This window comes from Ascidia mentula, chromosome 7 (assembly GCF_947561715.1).
Source record: "Ascidia mentula chromosome 7, kaAscMent1.1, whole genome shotgun sequence".
Lineage (NCBI taxonomy): Eukaryota > Metazoa > Chordata > Ascidiacea > Phlebobranchia > Ascidiidae > Ascidia > Ascidia mentula.
This window is the reverse complement of record NC_138572.1, coordinates 10,842,954-10,858,198: the sequence shown is the minus strand read 5'-3', so window position 1 is coordinate 10,858,198 and position 15,245 is coordinate 10,842,954. Positions and strand designations below refer to the sequence as shown.

At 35.7% G+C, this 15,245-nt stretch overlaps 2 protein-coding genes across 6 annotated transcripts; one reads left to right on the top strand and one right to left on the bottom strand.

The window, feature by feature from the left end:
* The first annotated feature begins 324 nt into the window (after positions 1-324).
* Positions 325-5,902, top strand: LOC145909115 (methyltransferase HEMK2-like). Of its 4 annotated transcripts, none has more exons than XM_082996424.1 (7): positions 325-536; positions 667-818; positions 876-1,022; positions 1,154-1,273; positions 1,338-1,525; positions 1,579-2,228; positions 2,285-2,363. In XM_082996424.1, the coding sequence occupies exons 1-6, from the start codon at positions 412-414 to the stop codon at positions 1,648-1,650; spliced, it is 804 nt and encodes a 267-aa protein (XP_082852550.1). In that variant the 5' UTR covers positions 325-411; the 3' UTR covers positions 1,651-2,228; positions 2,285-2,363. The 4 variants fall into 4 exon arrangements, with proteins under 4 accessions (XP_082852550.1, XP_082852553.1, XP_082852551.1 ...); XM_082996427.1 differs by having other exon boundaries at positions 349-477; XM_082996425.1 differs by lacking the exons at positions 325-536; positions 667-818; positions 876-1,022; positions 1,154-1,273; positions 1,338-1,525 and adding exons at positions 2,635-2,725; positions 2,927-3,111; positions 3,501-3,645; positions 5,476-5,556; positions 5,784-5,902 and having other exon boundaries at positions 1,651-2,228; positions 2,285-2,371.
* A 462-nt stretch (positions 5,903-6,364) lies between these two features.
* Positions 6,365-14,860, bottom strand: LOC145909114 (inosine-5'-monophosphate dehydrogenase 1-like). Of its 2 annotated transcripts, XM_082996421.1 has the most exons (17): positions 14,642-14,860; positions 13,881-13,982; positions 13,657-13,705; positions 13,325-13,426; positions 12,888-12,962; positions 12,733-12,804; positions 12,416-12,550; positions 12,153-12,240; positions 11,646-11,845; positions 11,065-11,155; positions 10,697-10,792; positions 10,221-10,271; positions 8,772-8,915; positions 8,264-8,408; positions 8,057-8,200; positions 7,624-7,707; positions 6,365-6,533 (listed from the first exon to the last, which is right to left on the bottom strand). In XM_082996421.1, the coding sequence occupies exons 1-17, from the start codon at positions 14,839-14,841 to the stop codon at positions 6,515-6,517; spliced, it is 1,797 nt and encodes a 598-aa protein (XP_082852547.1). In that variant the 5' UTR covers positions 14,842-14,860; the 3' UTR covers positions 6,365-6,514. The 2 variants fall into 2 exon arrangements, with proteins under 2 accessions (XP_082852547.1, XP_082852549.1); XM_082996423.1 differs by lacking the exon at positions 10,221-10,271 and having other exon boundaries at positions 14,642-14,857.
* Positions 14,861-15,245: the final 385 nt, after the last annotated feature.

Sequence of the window (15,245 nt, the reverse complement as noted above, 5' to 3'; positions counted from 1 at the left end):
AGCAAAGTTTTGCGTTTTGTTTGCAATTAGGGAAATCACCACTAGTTTGCAAACACTTCGTGACACGTGATTTTACTTTCCTAGAGAAATGTCAACACGGAAAGATTACGTTTCGAGCTAAGCGGAATACCTTCATTCAATATTCGGACAATCTGAATAATTTAAAGACAATAATAATTATCACAAAGGTCGTAAAAACACTCATTTTATTACAAATATAGGTTTGTATTTCCTTTTCGTGCGCTGAATCGCTAATTTTTATTTACCATTTTCGTGCTTGAATCCTAACGACAAAGCACGATTTCAGGTGCCGCTGTTGAACTTAAGGTTGGCACATTGCATGTAGGAGTAGGATTAGCTAATTTCTATCAATATTCAGATTCTTTGACCAACCTGTCCCTTTTTGTTTACATGGAATCTATGACTATACAGGAGGAAAAGCTGAGACAAGCCTGTTGTGAAGGAAATGAAGAAGCAGTTAAGTTTTTTCTCAAATGCGGAGTTAATGTCAACTCTGCTAATGGAATGAACGGTTGGTATGTAACTTACTGTAAATATGTTGGCAAAACCTATTTGTGCTTTCCACAAAAGTGCATGAGCACACTTGAATTATTGGTGCAATAATGGTGTGATATGTTAATTTTTTTTATATAACTTTATTTATAGGACCGCTCTGCATTGGGCAGCAAAAAGACAGCATGTTGGAATATGCAAACTTTTATGTGAAAGTGGAGGGAACAAAACTGCCACAAATCATAAGAATGAAACTCCAGTTGATTTAGCAAGCTGTGAATCTGTGATTAAGTTACTTGCCAATGGTGAGGACGACCTGGTAATAATGTATAAATGAAACTTTAGTGCGTTGTAAATTTTAGATAAACAATCAGATGCAGCCACTGGAAGAGAAAATTCAAAACCAGATGACATTTCATTTGTTCCTAATTATTTGGCCAATCCTGTATTTGTTCATAGCTTGCCATTGGAGCCTGGTCAAAGTAAGCCACACACAAGCAATAAGGCAGGTGTGTAAAAAGTCAGCAAGCCTGCATATATACAAAAATTGTATTTTTGATTTAAATGTAACATTGTTTATTTTTGAAGTAAATTATATAAAAATCTACCTTTGTGACTATTCAATGTTAAATGACCTCAGATATGTACGCAAATGACAATAGTACCACAAACGTTGAAGATTGGTTTTGGTATCAACCACCCTCGATAACTTTAGTTGGAAAAAGCAATTATTCACCTTGTGGTCTGCCTGTTCACCCAGGTACTCAAGTTTGCTATTATCACGACCACAAATATATAATTACTACTCAGGTTTTTATTTTCAGAAAAACTGGTTTTAAAAGTTAGAATTGTATCAGATGTTGACTTAAACTTCACAGAAATGACAATTGACAGAAAAAGTAAAACAACAATGTTTAAGTTTAAAAATGCCTTGATTGAGCATTTTGGCAGTCAACTTAAATCACGAAAGATTAACTTTTTGCGGAAACTTCCAAACACAATCATTCAACAGGTATTGGTTGAAATGAGTTTGTTTATTGTAACTTTAATATTATTCTTCTTTAGGATGAAGATATAAAACGACTGACAGACTATCAAGAAGTAGAAGTTGGTTTGTGTGACAACTTTATGTTCTGATGGCTGGAGAATATAGTTTTGTGTTGATGCATATGTTGCTGTTACCAGAAGAGTTTGTAAGGAAGATGTTCAAGAAGATTTCATCAAATCTTTACCTGAGACGTTGTTGAGTTAATGTGAAGATTTGAAAAATTGCATAAAACTGTGGAATTAAAAATGCTGATTATGACAATAATTACTAGTGTTTCTGTCAAGAAAAAGAAACGACAAATAAATGCCTTCAAAAAACATGGAAAACCAAAGGCAAAGGAGTGGACTACATAGAAATATTCAAAAATGTTGCACTTTTATCACTGAAATGAAGAAATCTAGCATACCAGATTTTATAACCAGTTTAAGATAATTAGGTTTGCTGGCTTCACATTTAAGATGATTTATTGTTTATTTGCAGAAAATTATTGTAAATTTATTGTTTATTTGCAGAAAAATAATAGGTTACATATCCTTAAAAATATGAATTATCCCACCCCTATGTATGATCATGTGAATAATTATCAGGATGTTTATGAACCTGCAGAGGATACCTTTTTGTTGCTTGATGCATTGGAGAAAGACCAAACCACTCTAAAGCAATTGAAGTATAAAATTTGAAATTACTGAGTAAGGCAACAACACTACAACTTTTTTTTTACAGACCTGTAATAACCCTAGAAGTTGGGTGTGGATCTGGCATTGTGACTTCATTTCTAGCAAAACTCCTTGAAAACAAAGCATTACATCTGTAAGACAATTTGCATGTTAATTATAGAAATGTTGTTGAAGTTACTTTGATTGTATGTTTATTTTTTTCTGCTGTTGTTGCCAGGCATATTATACATTTCTGGTACAAAATCTATGTTTAGTTATTGCCAAAAGTGCAGAAATTTGTAAATTTGAATATACAATTGTTTTAAATATTTATCAATGATGTTTGTGATAGAATTAATTAAGAAAAAATATTGAAAGCCAAGGGTATTTTTTATTTTCGTAAAACTAAAACTTTAGGTGCACAGATCGGAATATCCAAGCATTAACCTGCACAAAACAAACTGGGAAGGCCAATTCAACTGACATTGACCTTATTTGCACAGATTTGGTAAGGGTGGTTGCCCTGTAGCAACTCCGTATCGTATGTCTCAAAATATCAAAATCATGCACCAGTAATTGCAGAAGTTAAAAAGCTGAGACAAGCATGGCGTATTGCAGAAATTTAGTGCCTGTACTGTACAGATAATTTATACCTATATCAAATTTAGGGAAGCAGCAGACCTGCAGGTAACATATTGTATTTTGTCAGGTTCATGGTCTCCAGACAAAATTAAAACAATGTGTTGATGTTTTAATATTTAACCCCCCTTACGTTGTGACAACATCTGAGGAACTTCTGAGCCCTGGCATAGCTTGGACATGGGCTGGTGGCTTGAGTGGTCGGGAAGTTATGGACAGATTGTTTCCACAAGTTTCTACAATTCTTTCTGCAAGGTAATTTTTTTAGGGAGGTTTAGTTTATGGGACTGTGGTTGCCATGAGATGTACGGCATCTCAGTTGCTCTCTTTAAGCACAAGACTTTTTAGGGTTTTCTTTTGCTATGCTTCTCAAAAATCTTTTAGAATGCAAAAACCCTATAAAATTAAACATTATTTAAATAAAAAAAAATATCATTTAGACCTCTTACGAAATTCATTCTTATGACCTGTGATGTCTTTTTATGTCCTTATATATTTCCTCACACAAAACATGGGTGAAACATAACAATTAACAAAGTTCAAGAAATACCTTTAAATTGCCTTTAAAAACCCTTAAGGGTCCGAGGATTAGGATTTTGTCTTTTTCAGTTTGTTTTGTTTTAATAAAATCTGTTTTTTTCTAGAGGAATGTTTTATCTGGTTGTAATAAAAGAAAATAAACCAGATGAGATCATGAGCTTGTTTGGTGACATGGGATTTGAATCTTTAACATTGCTGAGTAGAAGAACTGGACCAGAGTTTTTATCAGTGATTAAGTTTTGGAGAAAGGTAATGTTGTTGAAGAATAAAATTTTGTCAGTGCATCAACTTAGTGATCACCACCTAGTGGTCACTAATACCGCTATGGTGGTATCTATAGTGACTGTTTGTATTACTGCCATTTAAATAAGATGTGTATCAACCTTTGAAGTTAATTTATTGCTAAAAAAATTTAGCCGAGTCAAGTAAGTAAGTTTTCAGTAAAATCCAAAATTTACATTTTTGAAATTGAGCTATATTACGATTTAAACGCGTTTCGACCATTGTGGATCGCAAGTAATTTGTAACGTACGTCAACTTGTAACAGGCAGCGTTACTAGAATGATAAACTGGTAACTTTCCTGACATTCCTAAGCGATTAATTACCAGAGAACCGACGTTGTATCGAAAATTGCATGAGGAAATTTTCGGAAACAGTGCGCAAGTTCCAGAGTATAGCAATTGGCAAATTGTGCAAATCATGCAACAACTCACCACTGGCCCAATGCTTCCCCCTTTACTGTGCAAGCAAGCAAATTCGTCTAAAAAAGATCAGCAGTTTGGTGTGTGGGCGTCATAATTTTCGTCCAGCTTCCGAGAGTTGGTAACTGACGTGAAGTATAAGTTGCTTGCCCTAAATTACGTTTTGCGGTGCTTTGTTTTGGAATTTTAGTTCCAGTATTTAATAAGCAGCCTCTGGGTTTCTTTTGAATTTTTTTGGTATCTGCAAATTGACAATCGCAAAACTGGTAGTTACCTGGTTATCCACTTCATATATTGTACAGCGACAGCGTGTATATAAACTTGCATAACATCCAAATGCACTTCGTGTTTAAATTACCGATAGGTACAAATTGTGGTTATATCAGAAAGGTTTTTTGTTTCGTGGCGTGACCTATCTTCTCACCTTCCTCTGTTTACGTCACAACAGATAATATTTCTTTAAAGGCGAGGACACAATAGGATTTTTAGCTGATAGGCACGCGCTGGTGTATTGTTTCCATCTGCTGTAATTGTTAAACTTCCAGTTGTGAAATTTTGCGAATGTTGTCGTGATGCCTTGTAATTACCGAAAAAAATTCAAACGATTAGCAAAATCAGTCGGCAGTTGCAAATAGTCCTTTAATGGCAGTAACAGGAGCTAAGGCTATTGCGCAAACAAACCTTGCATTTTATGTAACACACCATTATGTGTAGATGGAAATGTATTGGTTACATTTCAATATATGCATATATTGTGATATTTATTGTATTAAAATTTTATGCAGTGATAGTTGTGTTTCTGGAAAGTTGTATTTTTTCATAAACCTAGGCAAAGCTTTAGAATGGCTGGAATCGCTGATGCAATAAAGTTACGCGAATTTACAAATCATCACCCCCAGTTAACTATTGGTCAAGTGGGCAAAGTTAGGTATGTTAATGTTTTAGTACGCAACATTTTTCTGGAACTTTCATGTCAGTCAAGAAATGTAACTGGTTTAAAAGGAAATGAACAAAAACAGTGAAAAATTTCCAGTAAATTTTCGTAAATTTAGTGGCATTTAACTTCGCCATTCACACTTCTACTTATTGTGTTGTAAGTTCAATATATTTAGATTTTTTTGCCTTTGTGAATTATTTCAGTCAAAAGCTCCCTGTTCAATCCTGCGTCAGTTTAGTTGATCCTCGAGTACCTTCAGGCTTATAAAATGTATATGGCGATTGCTAAATTTAAGCGAGTTGTAGCCCATTTGATAAAATCTCGCAATTATCGAACATTAAATGTCGAAATGTTCCAATTCGCCCAAGACAATCCTGTTACATTTTTTTGTGTTAAAAGAATAATTTCCGGTTTCAATAAACAATTATTTTTATTTACAGAGCGCCCAGGACTGGGAAGAGTGTTAACGGGTTATATGTTTGCCAAGTGGGAAGACTCCACCCAACAGACCCAAATCAACCGTGAGTAAATTGTGGTTTTTAAATTTCTGTTTTGCAGTTGATGAAAAACCTTTCAACCAATTCCGTGAATCGCTTCCTATTCTCGCCCAGTTATTATTTGAATAAGACACTGACGATGCTTTTGAGCGAAATATATTTTTCTCAAATGAAAGTTAACGGATTTTAACCCTGGAAACTTATCTTTCCATAAATGTAATCGATGAAAAAGATGTTTTTTTATATTTCAGAATAGAAAGGGTGAAGGTCGATCTTTCGTTCCCAGATATTTCAGAAATTGAACCTGTACAAGTGGGGGCATGGAATCGATTTGAGACAACATACGGCCTCCACTTTCCACCTGGCGTTGGTAATTTTTCGATTTTTATGTAGTTTTTTTTCTAACAAAGACTAGAATTGTGTAAAACAATAAAAGAGCCCATTCAATCATAAAAAGCGAAATCCTAGCAAAGTAGGTTTCACTATCTAATGTGGTAGGGAAATGAACAAAAAGTTACGTTAACTGTTAACGCTAGCGGAGTACAGTTTTAAAATCCAACGCACAACTACTGCTAAAGAAAAACTAAGCTCATTTTTTTTGTTAATACTGCTATGTATAACTGCCAGATCCGATAGATAAGTTGTACACACCAACTGCCCACAAAGCACCGCTTCCTGTTGGAGCAAAATCGCCTCCTTCGCTTGAAAAGCTGAACCCCTTGAAAGCGAGAAGCAACTTCCCGGCCAATCATACGAGAGATTGGGAGAGGATCGCCGAAAAGCCTTAAAATTGGTTTTACATTTCTCCGTTGCGTGAAAATAAACAACTGTGTACAGAGACTGATTTATTTTGCGCAAAAACGTAGAAAGTGAGCACACAGACAACATAGTGGACGTTTTGCTCGGGCAGTGATTTCTGTGCAAACAGCAGCAAGATGGAGATCAGTGCGGACGGTTGGAGGCTGAAGTGTTAAAGTCCTTGTCAGTGGGGTTTTTCATAGCTGCAAATATACATTGTGAAGATTCAAACTTGAGTGGATAACTTACTAATCATGATGTGTGAACACGTCACAAAATGCAGGAGCACATAAATATGAAAACATGCCACACAAAATGGTAATAATAACTGTTATTTGACCCATTGTTGGACATAAAGTAAGATCACTGAAACTATCGCAAACGTTTATTCAAGCTAAGCGTAAGTGCTGATGCTGTTTGTATATGTTTACAAGGTTCACTGGCATCGCAGCCAAGCCGGATCAGCTACTTTTCCCGAAATGTCAAAGCGACATCAGGCTTCCGGTGAGATTTGAACTCCCGACCCTAAGCTTTACTAGGCCCAACGATCTACCGACTGAGCGGGAGCTCTGCGGTTTTGCGGGGTATATTGTGGTCAAGCTACACTGGTGCGCTCATCACTTACAACGAACTTGACATATACGCAGGGGATCTCCACCATATGCCATAACATGTACACTTATGCGTTGTGTATGTTTATCACGGTGTTGTTTACAAACAAACTGTGGTATTCTGAGCCATAACAGAGGGGGTGAAAGATGTGATTCCAGGGCGCGGGTTTCTTAATTGTGAACTACAGATCACCAGCAATATTCACGAATGTCAAAATAATATGACAGAAACACATAACAGGTTTTTTTTCACAAAACAAACTATATTGTGCTGCAAAGCAACCTACAGATTTTCAGATCAAATGCACAAGAACGACAGAGAGAAACATGCCGCATACTTACATGGAAACACACTGCTTTGCGAGGCATGCAAAAACACCAGTTGTAAGTTTTTGTGAAAAGTGCAAAGTTTCACAACCAATTTATGTTACGGCTTTCCTTATTATAAATATGGAACAAGATAATACTGCAATATGTTTTGTCCCTAATAAAATCTGTTATTCAAACTATTAGGCACTAAAATCCATTGCATTGTTATTATGGGACACCAAGCAAGAAATAAATCAGTTTTGTATCAATCCAATCTCGCACTTAGCTGCAAATGCGTTGAGAATGGTGCTTTAACGTAAAGTGCAGGTGTCATACAGCAAGCAAAGCAATAAGAACCAAGCCAAATACTCACGAATGAAGACCGTGGACTCCTCCTTCAATCTGTGCTGACATTGTTCGCCTCTCAAACTTTAATTCTCCGCTGTACATCATTGATCTATAAAAAAATTTTATTATTAAAAAACATTTAGATTTGTATGACCCATAGAAATTCGTGCATTAAAAATTACACTTTCAAGTAACATGATATAAGATCATCAGAATTAACAAGGAATGCCACAATGGAGTGTTTCTATTCACAATTTTTACAATATATTGTGGTAAAACTCCTACCAGTAATCTGCACTCCCATTTAAAACAAAAATTTCTGTGCAACTCTTCTATACAACATATGTAGCTAAATGCCAATGGTATTAACAATAATTGTCCAATTACAACAGCCAATTTTGTTTTGTGTACCCTAAATTAAATCTTGCAACCCCTTGAGTGGACAGCATCTAACTCACCTCAATTGCGATAAACTTCTGCTGCCGATATCCTGACATCCGTGTTGAATTCCAGCAATCAGGTATGGGATAAAGGTGTGCACTGAACCCTTGTCTTGTACTGCACCAGCTACACCCTGCGCAACCCGCACCTTGTCCTTCTCACTGCAATAATTAGATATAGAAAGAAGTTGCTGCCGAAGCACGTCAAGCATTTTCAGTTGTAACCTGTAGTATCGACTTTGACTTGATTTATTTGCTTCCATGGCGTCGATGGAGCCCATCCCCCGATACTTCTTTAACCTAATTCCATCCGAGTAGAAATATTCACCTGGAGATTCCGTAGTTGCGGCAAGGAGTGATCCCATCATTACTACAGGGCAACAAACACGGATTAACTTTTATGTTACCGGTTATGCTTGAGTTCAGTTACCCATACAAACCGCTGTTTAAACTCTAGGTAGATAGATAATTTGCCAACAACAAATAACTGAATTATGATAGGCTTGTGACAGAAAAATGAATTACATTAAACTTATTTTTGGATATAAAGTTCACGAAGTAACTTTTGGGGAGAAGTTTTGTGATCAAACATCAGATCTAGTTAAGTCCATACTGCCTACAAAAATTCTAGATTCACATCATGATATTACACACCCAACACACTGGGAAATCTTAACATTCCATTGAGTGCAACTAAGCGATGCAATCTCAGATATCCAGAAAATCTCCTTACCTGTTGATGCACCCAATGATAGCGCCTTCGTAATATGTCCCACATTCTGTATTCCTCCATCAGCGATAACAGGAACACTAAATCGTCTCGCATATTCCGCTACTTTGTACACTGCTGTTGCTTGAGGTCGCCCAACAGCCATCACTAAATAAGAAGGTCATGGTATAAAAAATTTTTGGTGGAAAATATGTAAAGAAAAATTTGGTTAAGCAATAAACATTATTGCAATCGTAAAAAAAACATTTGCAAGGCACAAAAAATTTGTAAGGTAACACCAAAACAATTTTAAATGTGTGGACTAATAATTGTTATGAATGAAAGGCTGTACAAACAGTCAGTGATTATATTTATAACCCTAGTTGTTTCAAGAAAAATCTTATGAAAAGCACAAAAAAAAAACTTCTAGATATTTAATTTGCAACATATTTTTAAAAATGTTACAAATGAAATCGTTAATTAGAAAACTGCAAACTTTAATTTGGGGTTAGCTATATTTTTCACAATTTACATTAGATTGAAACAAATTAAACTATGAAGGTCAACTCATCATTATTATTGTGTTTGTACATGTTGGAATTATCTTGGAGTTTTTCAATCGTGTCAACTACAACTGATTGTGATGTTAATGGTCATGAGTGAACAGCACTAGCAAGCATGACAAAACATGTCATTGTATTTAAAAATAGAACAAATGTTTGCATCTTGTTTATTTGTCCAATCCACTCCTACAAAAATTGAAATATATTGTGTAGTTTGAGTATGTGAATTCAATATAAAAACAAATTTAAGGACATTTTGTGTGATCTCCTAAAGAATGTATAGGTTTTTCTGTTTGTGTTTGAAAGCAAAGAAGGTTAATACTAATTCTTAGGTGGTAAAAATGTCTTGATTTAAAAAAATGCAGACCTTCATAAAACATAATTATTAATTATTATTCAAACACAGTTTAATATTGCAAAATGGGACAAACACACACTCACAAATTGAGCAGTTAACCAAACATTCCCAAATTGTTGTGTTGTTATTTCATCTTTAAACCAATATGACAGCTTGTATAACAGGTCAAAACCCCATACAAGGCAACATATCTCAAGGTACACATTAGACATATACAAATGAAATAAAAAAAATTGAATGCAATGTATTTGTGAGGTACATTGTTTTTAGACTTACAAAAGTAACTTTGGTTTAGGAAAATGACAGGATATACTGAAAACCAGTCACAAATGTATTTGTGACTTACGGTTTCCATTTGTCAAGCCATTGCAAATTTGAGTGTGATATAATTAGTGCTACAAGTTAAGTGCAAGACAGCATACACTGAAAACTGTTGTGCATTGCTCCAATACACACAAGTCAAGCAACTCTTATAACACACAGCCACAAGCAGTTGTTGGCTCAACATGATTGCAAAACAAGTCATTATGGACGAAGCAATCTACAACTTACAGAATGAACCATATACAGATGCGTCCCCTAAACAGGTGCGTTTCAACTTTTCTGAAACATAGTGCTGCTATAACAATTTCATACACCAAATATTTTGCCTGTGCAAAACAGTGGAGTGATTACTAAAAAAAATGCCTGTTAAAGCAAATACATAGTTAAATAAACATACATTACCCTAACTGGGTTAGCAACAGCTCAACTGGACAAAAAATTAGCAAGCCTACTATACCTAGTTGCCTAAATCATGATAATGCCACTTACTTTGCTACAGCATATATCATTCAAGCATCCAAACTAGTTAACACCAACTGCAGAGATATTAACAGTGGCATGGCTTTATGTCACACAAAATAATCAAAATATATAACACCAGGGGGCCTCATACTCAATATACTTTTAAATATATTATATTTGATGAAAATTAAAATTTTGTATGCAAATTAGTTATCACGGTATGTGCTATAAAAACTTATCACCTTCTTGTGTGATGCAAATAGATCCACTTCCCATTCCAACCCGGACGCCATCAACACCAGCATCGATCAGGTTTTTAGCTTGAGACGCAGTTACAACTGAACAAAGTTGGTCACATTAAAACAGGCCTGTCCAACCTTGATTTAAATTTTTTTTACAAAGTTTTTAATTGGCAGGGGACTTGATTTGTATTTCACTTTAGTAAAAAAAATTGCGAGCTAACATAACTTTCTTCATGTAAAAGTGGCCTGCAACAATAAAACGGTTGGGCAGGCCTGCATTAAAACATTGAGCACTCAACTTCTGTTCACATATGCTTGACTTACAGATTAAACTGTATGCTAATACTGAAAGACTTTGAGCTTATTACCATTGCCTCCAATGACTTGAAGATCGGGATATTTCTGCTTGATGTAACGAACCATGTTTATTTGATAAATGGAATTTCCTTGTGAGGAATCCTAAGCACAACGTTGATAGAATTAAGAAATTTGTTATGAAACACAAAAATTGTGAAAAGTTTGTTTGAGTAGACGTGGGAATGTTAGATGCTGGTTTTTTTCTTTCGATGACAATGGCAAATGTTTTTTGAAAGTACTGTGATATTTGTACTTTTCAAGTACTGCACAATGTGCATCAGAAAATTTTAAATGTTTATGTTTTGATTCTTTTCAAATGGTTCAAATTGGGTCCATTGCCAGTTTTTTAATGTTGGAAACAATTTAAATTATCTGATATCAGGCATCCCACATATTATAATTCTTAATCTAAAATATTAGAAATTTTGATAAACCCAAGACCGAATTATTTCTACAGATGCGAAAGTTTGAATCAAGTCAAAATCCAGCTAAGCATGTTTACTACAAAACCACCGTACTAAGCAAATTGTATCTATTTTAAACCAATTTTTTTTCATCAAGTGTGGTTTGTAGTAATGGCAGTATAACTCACAAGTACAACAGCATCCACCCCTGCATCAACCAACATTTCAAGTCTATGTTTGTCATCTTCTCTGGTTGAGACGGCTGCAGCACAAAGCAACTGTTTGTGGTTATCTTTTGATGCAAGTGGAAATTCACGATTCTTTTTGAGGTCAGTTCGGGCAATAAGGGACACAAGTCTATTTTCATCATCAACAATAGGTAGCTTGCCTGTGGACAAAGGCACATGGAATTTAATCGCGGGTGCCAATACAATTAACAACACACATTCTTTACAAAAGAGAAAGAGTCTGTGATGCTCAAATTGTATTCAATCCTGCTTTGTTCTGATTGCAATAATTATGCCAATTTAGAGTCACAAACTTACTTTTCCTAATGCTGTACCAATAAGCATATATAGTTTATCCAAACCATTATCAGTGTGGTGATTTTGACAAAAAATTGGGGTATTCCAGGCTATTCCAAAGTTACCTAGACCTAATTTTAACAAACATAACACTAGTGAGTTTAAGTATACCTTTTTTGCTCTGTGCCAGTATGTGGTTAGCTTCTTGTAGGGTGACTGAAGTATCTGCAGTAATCAATCGGTCCCTTGGTGTCATTACCTTATGAATATTAATACCGGTGTCAATTGCAGATTGGATTAAAAACTACTTGCCAAGGCAATTTACAACACATGGTGTTGACAGCAACTGACAGGTAACAGACTATGTTCAGCTGCTGATTTCATTAAGCAGCAAACACACATGGTACTCAAAAGTCATATACACAAAGTCTTACTTCGGCCACAACAGTGTTGGAACTTTCAGGCTTGAGAAAATCGAAATCGCGCGATGAGACAAGACCTACGAGTTTTCCAGTTGGAGTTCCATCATCAGTAATAGGCACTCCAGAAAACCCAAATTTGGTTTTTACCTGTAAATAAGAATTATACAAATGCCTTCTCCCAAAATTTTGTATTGGAAAACTGTTGTCAAGCAACCACTGGCCTATAAAAGGTCTCTGGTTATTATAATTCTCATTATAGTGAAGTCATTACTTTGTGCATATACATAGTCAGACTTCCGTTAATCTGTACCCCGAACATAAGCTTTTACCTCAATTACATCTCTAACAGTTGCCTTCGGACTCAAAGTAATTGGGTTTTGGATGAAGCCCTGCTCATATTTCTGTAAAAAAATCAATCAAAACAATATTCCTGCTGTTTTTTTGTTATCTAAAACCAAATTTTTATCCAAAATAATAAACTCACTTTTACTCTTCTGACTTCAGTGGCTTGAAACTCTGGGGTGCAGTTGTGGTGAATAATTCCGATGCCTCCCATCAGCTAAAAACATCCTCACATTGCAACAGTGATTCCAAACTTTTATTAACTAGAGATGCACTCGTCCTTAACAAAGCGTTATGATGACACACCCAAAAATCAACGACGTTTGTTTAGAGATATTATGTTGTGTTAATTCTGTTGTTTTCAGAACCTAATTTGCTTGTGTGATACACTAATTCATTTTTTTACAGAACAACACCTGAAAAGTTAAGTTTGTCACAGAAATAAAATTTATTAACTCAAAAAGTATTTGATCAAAAGCTCTAATAACTCGAAGTCTATGTAGTAGGGCAAGTGTGTCATGCCACAACACTTGGCAAACTCTACATTGCATTCCAGTCATATACACAACATATACTTACTGCCATGCCTATTGCCATGTCCGATTCCGTGACAGTATCCATGGGTGATGATATAAGTGGAGTTTTTAGTGAAATTTTCTTTGTCAAGGCAGATGTCAAATCCTGAACAAATGTCACAATTACAACAATCTCACCAAATTCTTTCGGTTTGGGGTCAAGTAAGAATACTATAGTATAGTTCAAACCACTCTATTTTTAGCGAAGCTGGCCATTAATTAAGGCAAAGACTAAAAGAGGAATTAGTATTCTTGCATCAGGACTACTTGACTACATAGCCTACATGGCAAAAATAAAGCTGGAGGCTTGTACAAATAAGTTATATATTTTCTTACCACTTGATCAGGAAGGAAATCAATGAACCCAGGAAGAATTAAGAAGTCACTGAATGAAAAAAACAGTTTTGAAAGTTTTCTATACATACAGACTTACACATAGTAGTCAAGTAGTGCATATAGACATATTACACATCGCACCTGTACTCATAATACATGTAAAGAACAATATTCCAACCTTTAACAATCTGTTTAAAGATGAAAAACACAACCAAAAATCTTACTTGTATGTAAATCCGTCCCCGTTGTTCAACAACTGCCCTGCAGTTAAACCATCTTCAGGAACATAACTTGTTTCACCACTGATAAGGTACTCAGCCATTTTGCTGCAAAAACAAGCCTATGTGTTTTAACAATTCCGCCTGTGCAACAACTATTTTTCTTTAAATGTGGTTAAAAGACCCAAGAAATGCAGTTATTTTAAAGCGTTACGCCAACAACTTCCAAGCACTAATGAACTACATATTATCACGTCACACGTGGGTGGTTCGAAATCTAATTCTAGAATGCCACATACACTATCCTAATGCAAACACCCACAACAGATGCCACCTAACGGCTGTATTTCGCCATGAAGCTTCAAGTGATTCATCAAGTGGGTTTGAAGTCACCATGCAGTATACGAGTGACGTAACAGTCCTCTTTTTTGTTTGTTATCGTCACCTCGATTCCGGGCTGCTGTTGGTGACGTATGACTATTAAGCGCGACCTATTGCGCTTGTGGGTATATGCATTTAATTACTTTAGCTTGGCTGCGGAGTTTTTTATTTTGCTGTCGGTTGTAAAAAAGTTGTAAATGAGTGTCAGCAATCAAAACTGCTGCTGTTAGGTGAACAAAAAAGACTCTTTATATATAAGTGTTGCGTTGCTAACATGTACATTTATTGATTTACAAGACTGCTTTAACGTTTTTAAATACGTGATTATTGCATTCCTGTTAGCCTTTCGTAGTTTAAATTATACAAGAAAAACAACATGCACTTACTCAGTTTCCGATTTCTGTAGGATCTGATTAATAAAGCAACGGGCACGTTTTTCACACGACATATCATCTTGAAATTCAGACAGGTCAGCATCATTTTGCGCCTTTGTGGTTACACCTGGTGCTCGTTCGGGAACTTTGTCCATTGCACTAGGACTAAACTTAACGTACGCACAGTTCGATAACTCAGCATTTCTAATCATAACTTTATTAACGCACTGAATATAAACCTACGCTGCAATAATGAGTAAGGTGTATTTTTAGAACAGCTTATACAGTTAGCAGCAGTTAGACGTACATCCTCCACAGCTGATCAGCTGACACGCACCTGATGTTGGGCTGCTGAAATAGAGACTAAACAAGCCCAGTGCATAGCTGTTAGTAATCAATCGCTGAAAGGAATTTGTAGACTCGAGAATTTAATTTGTGCCTGGCAGACGCTTAGCCCTTTTCCGTTGTCCTGCAGGCTGCAATCTCACAACTGATTGTTTTTAGTTTACAGGGCATAAGAGCTATTGTGCTTCACTAATGCGCGAAAGTGCACTTGTACGACCTCTGCAACCCCATTAAGCCTGAGTCATTAGTGGACATGTTCGTACTTTTCTCC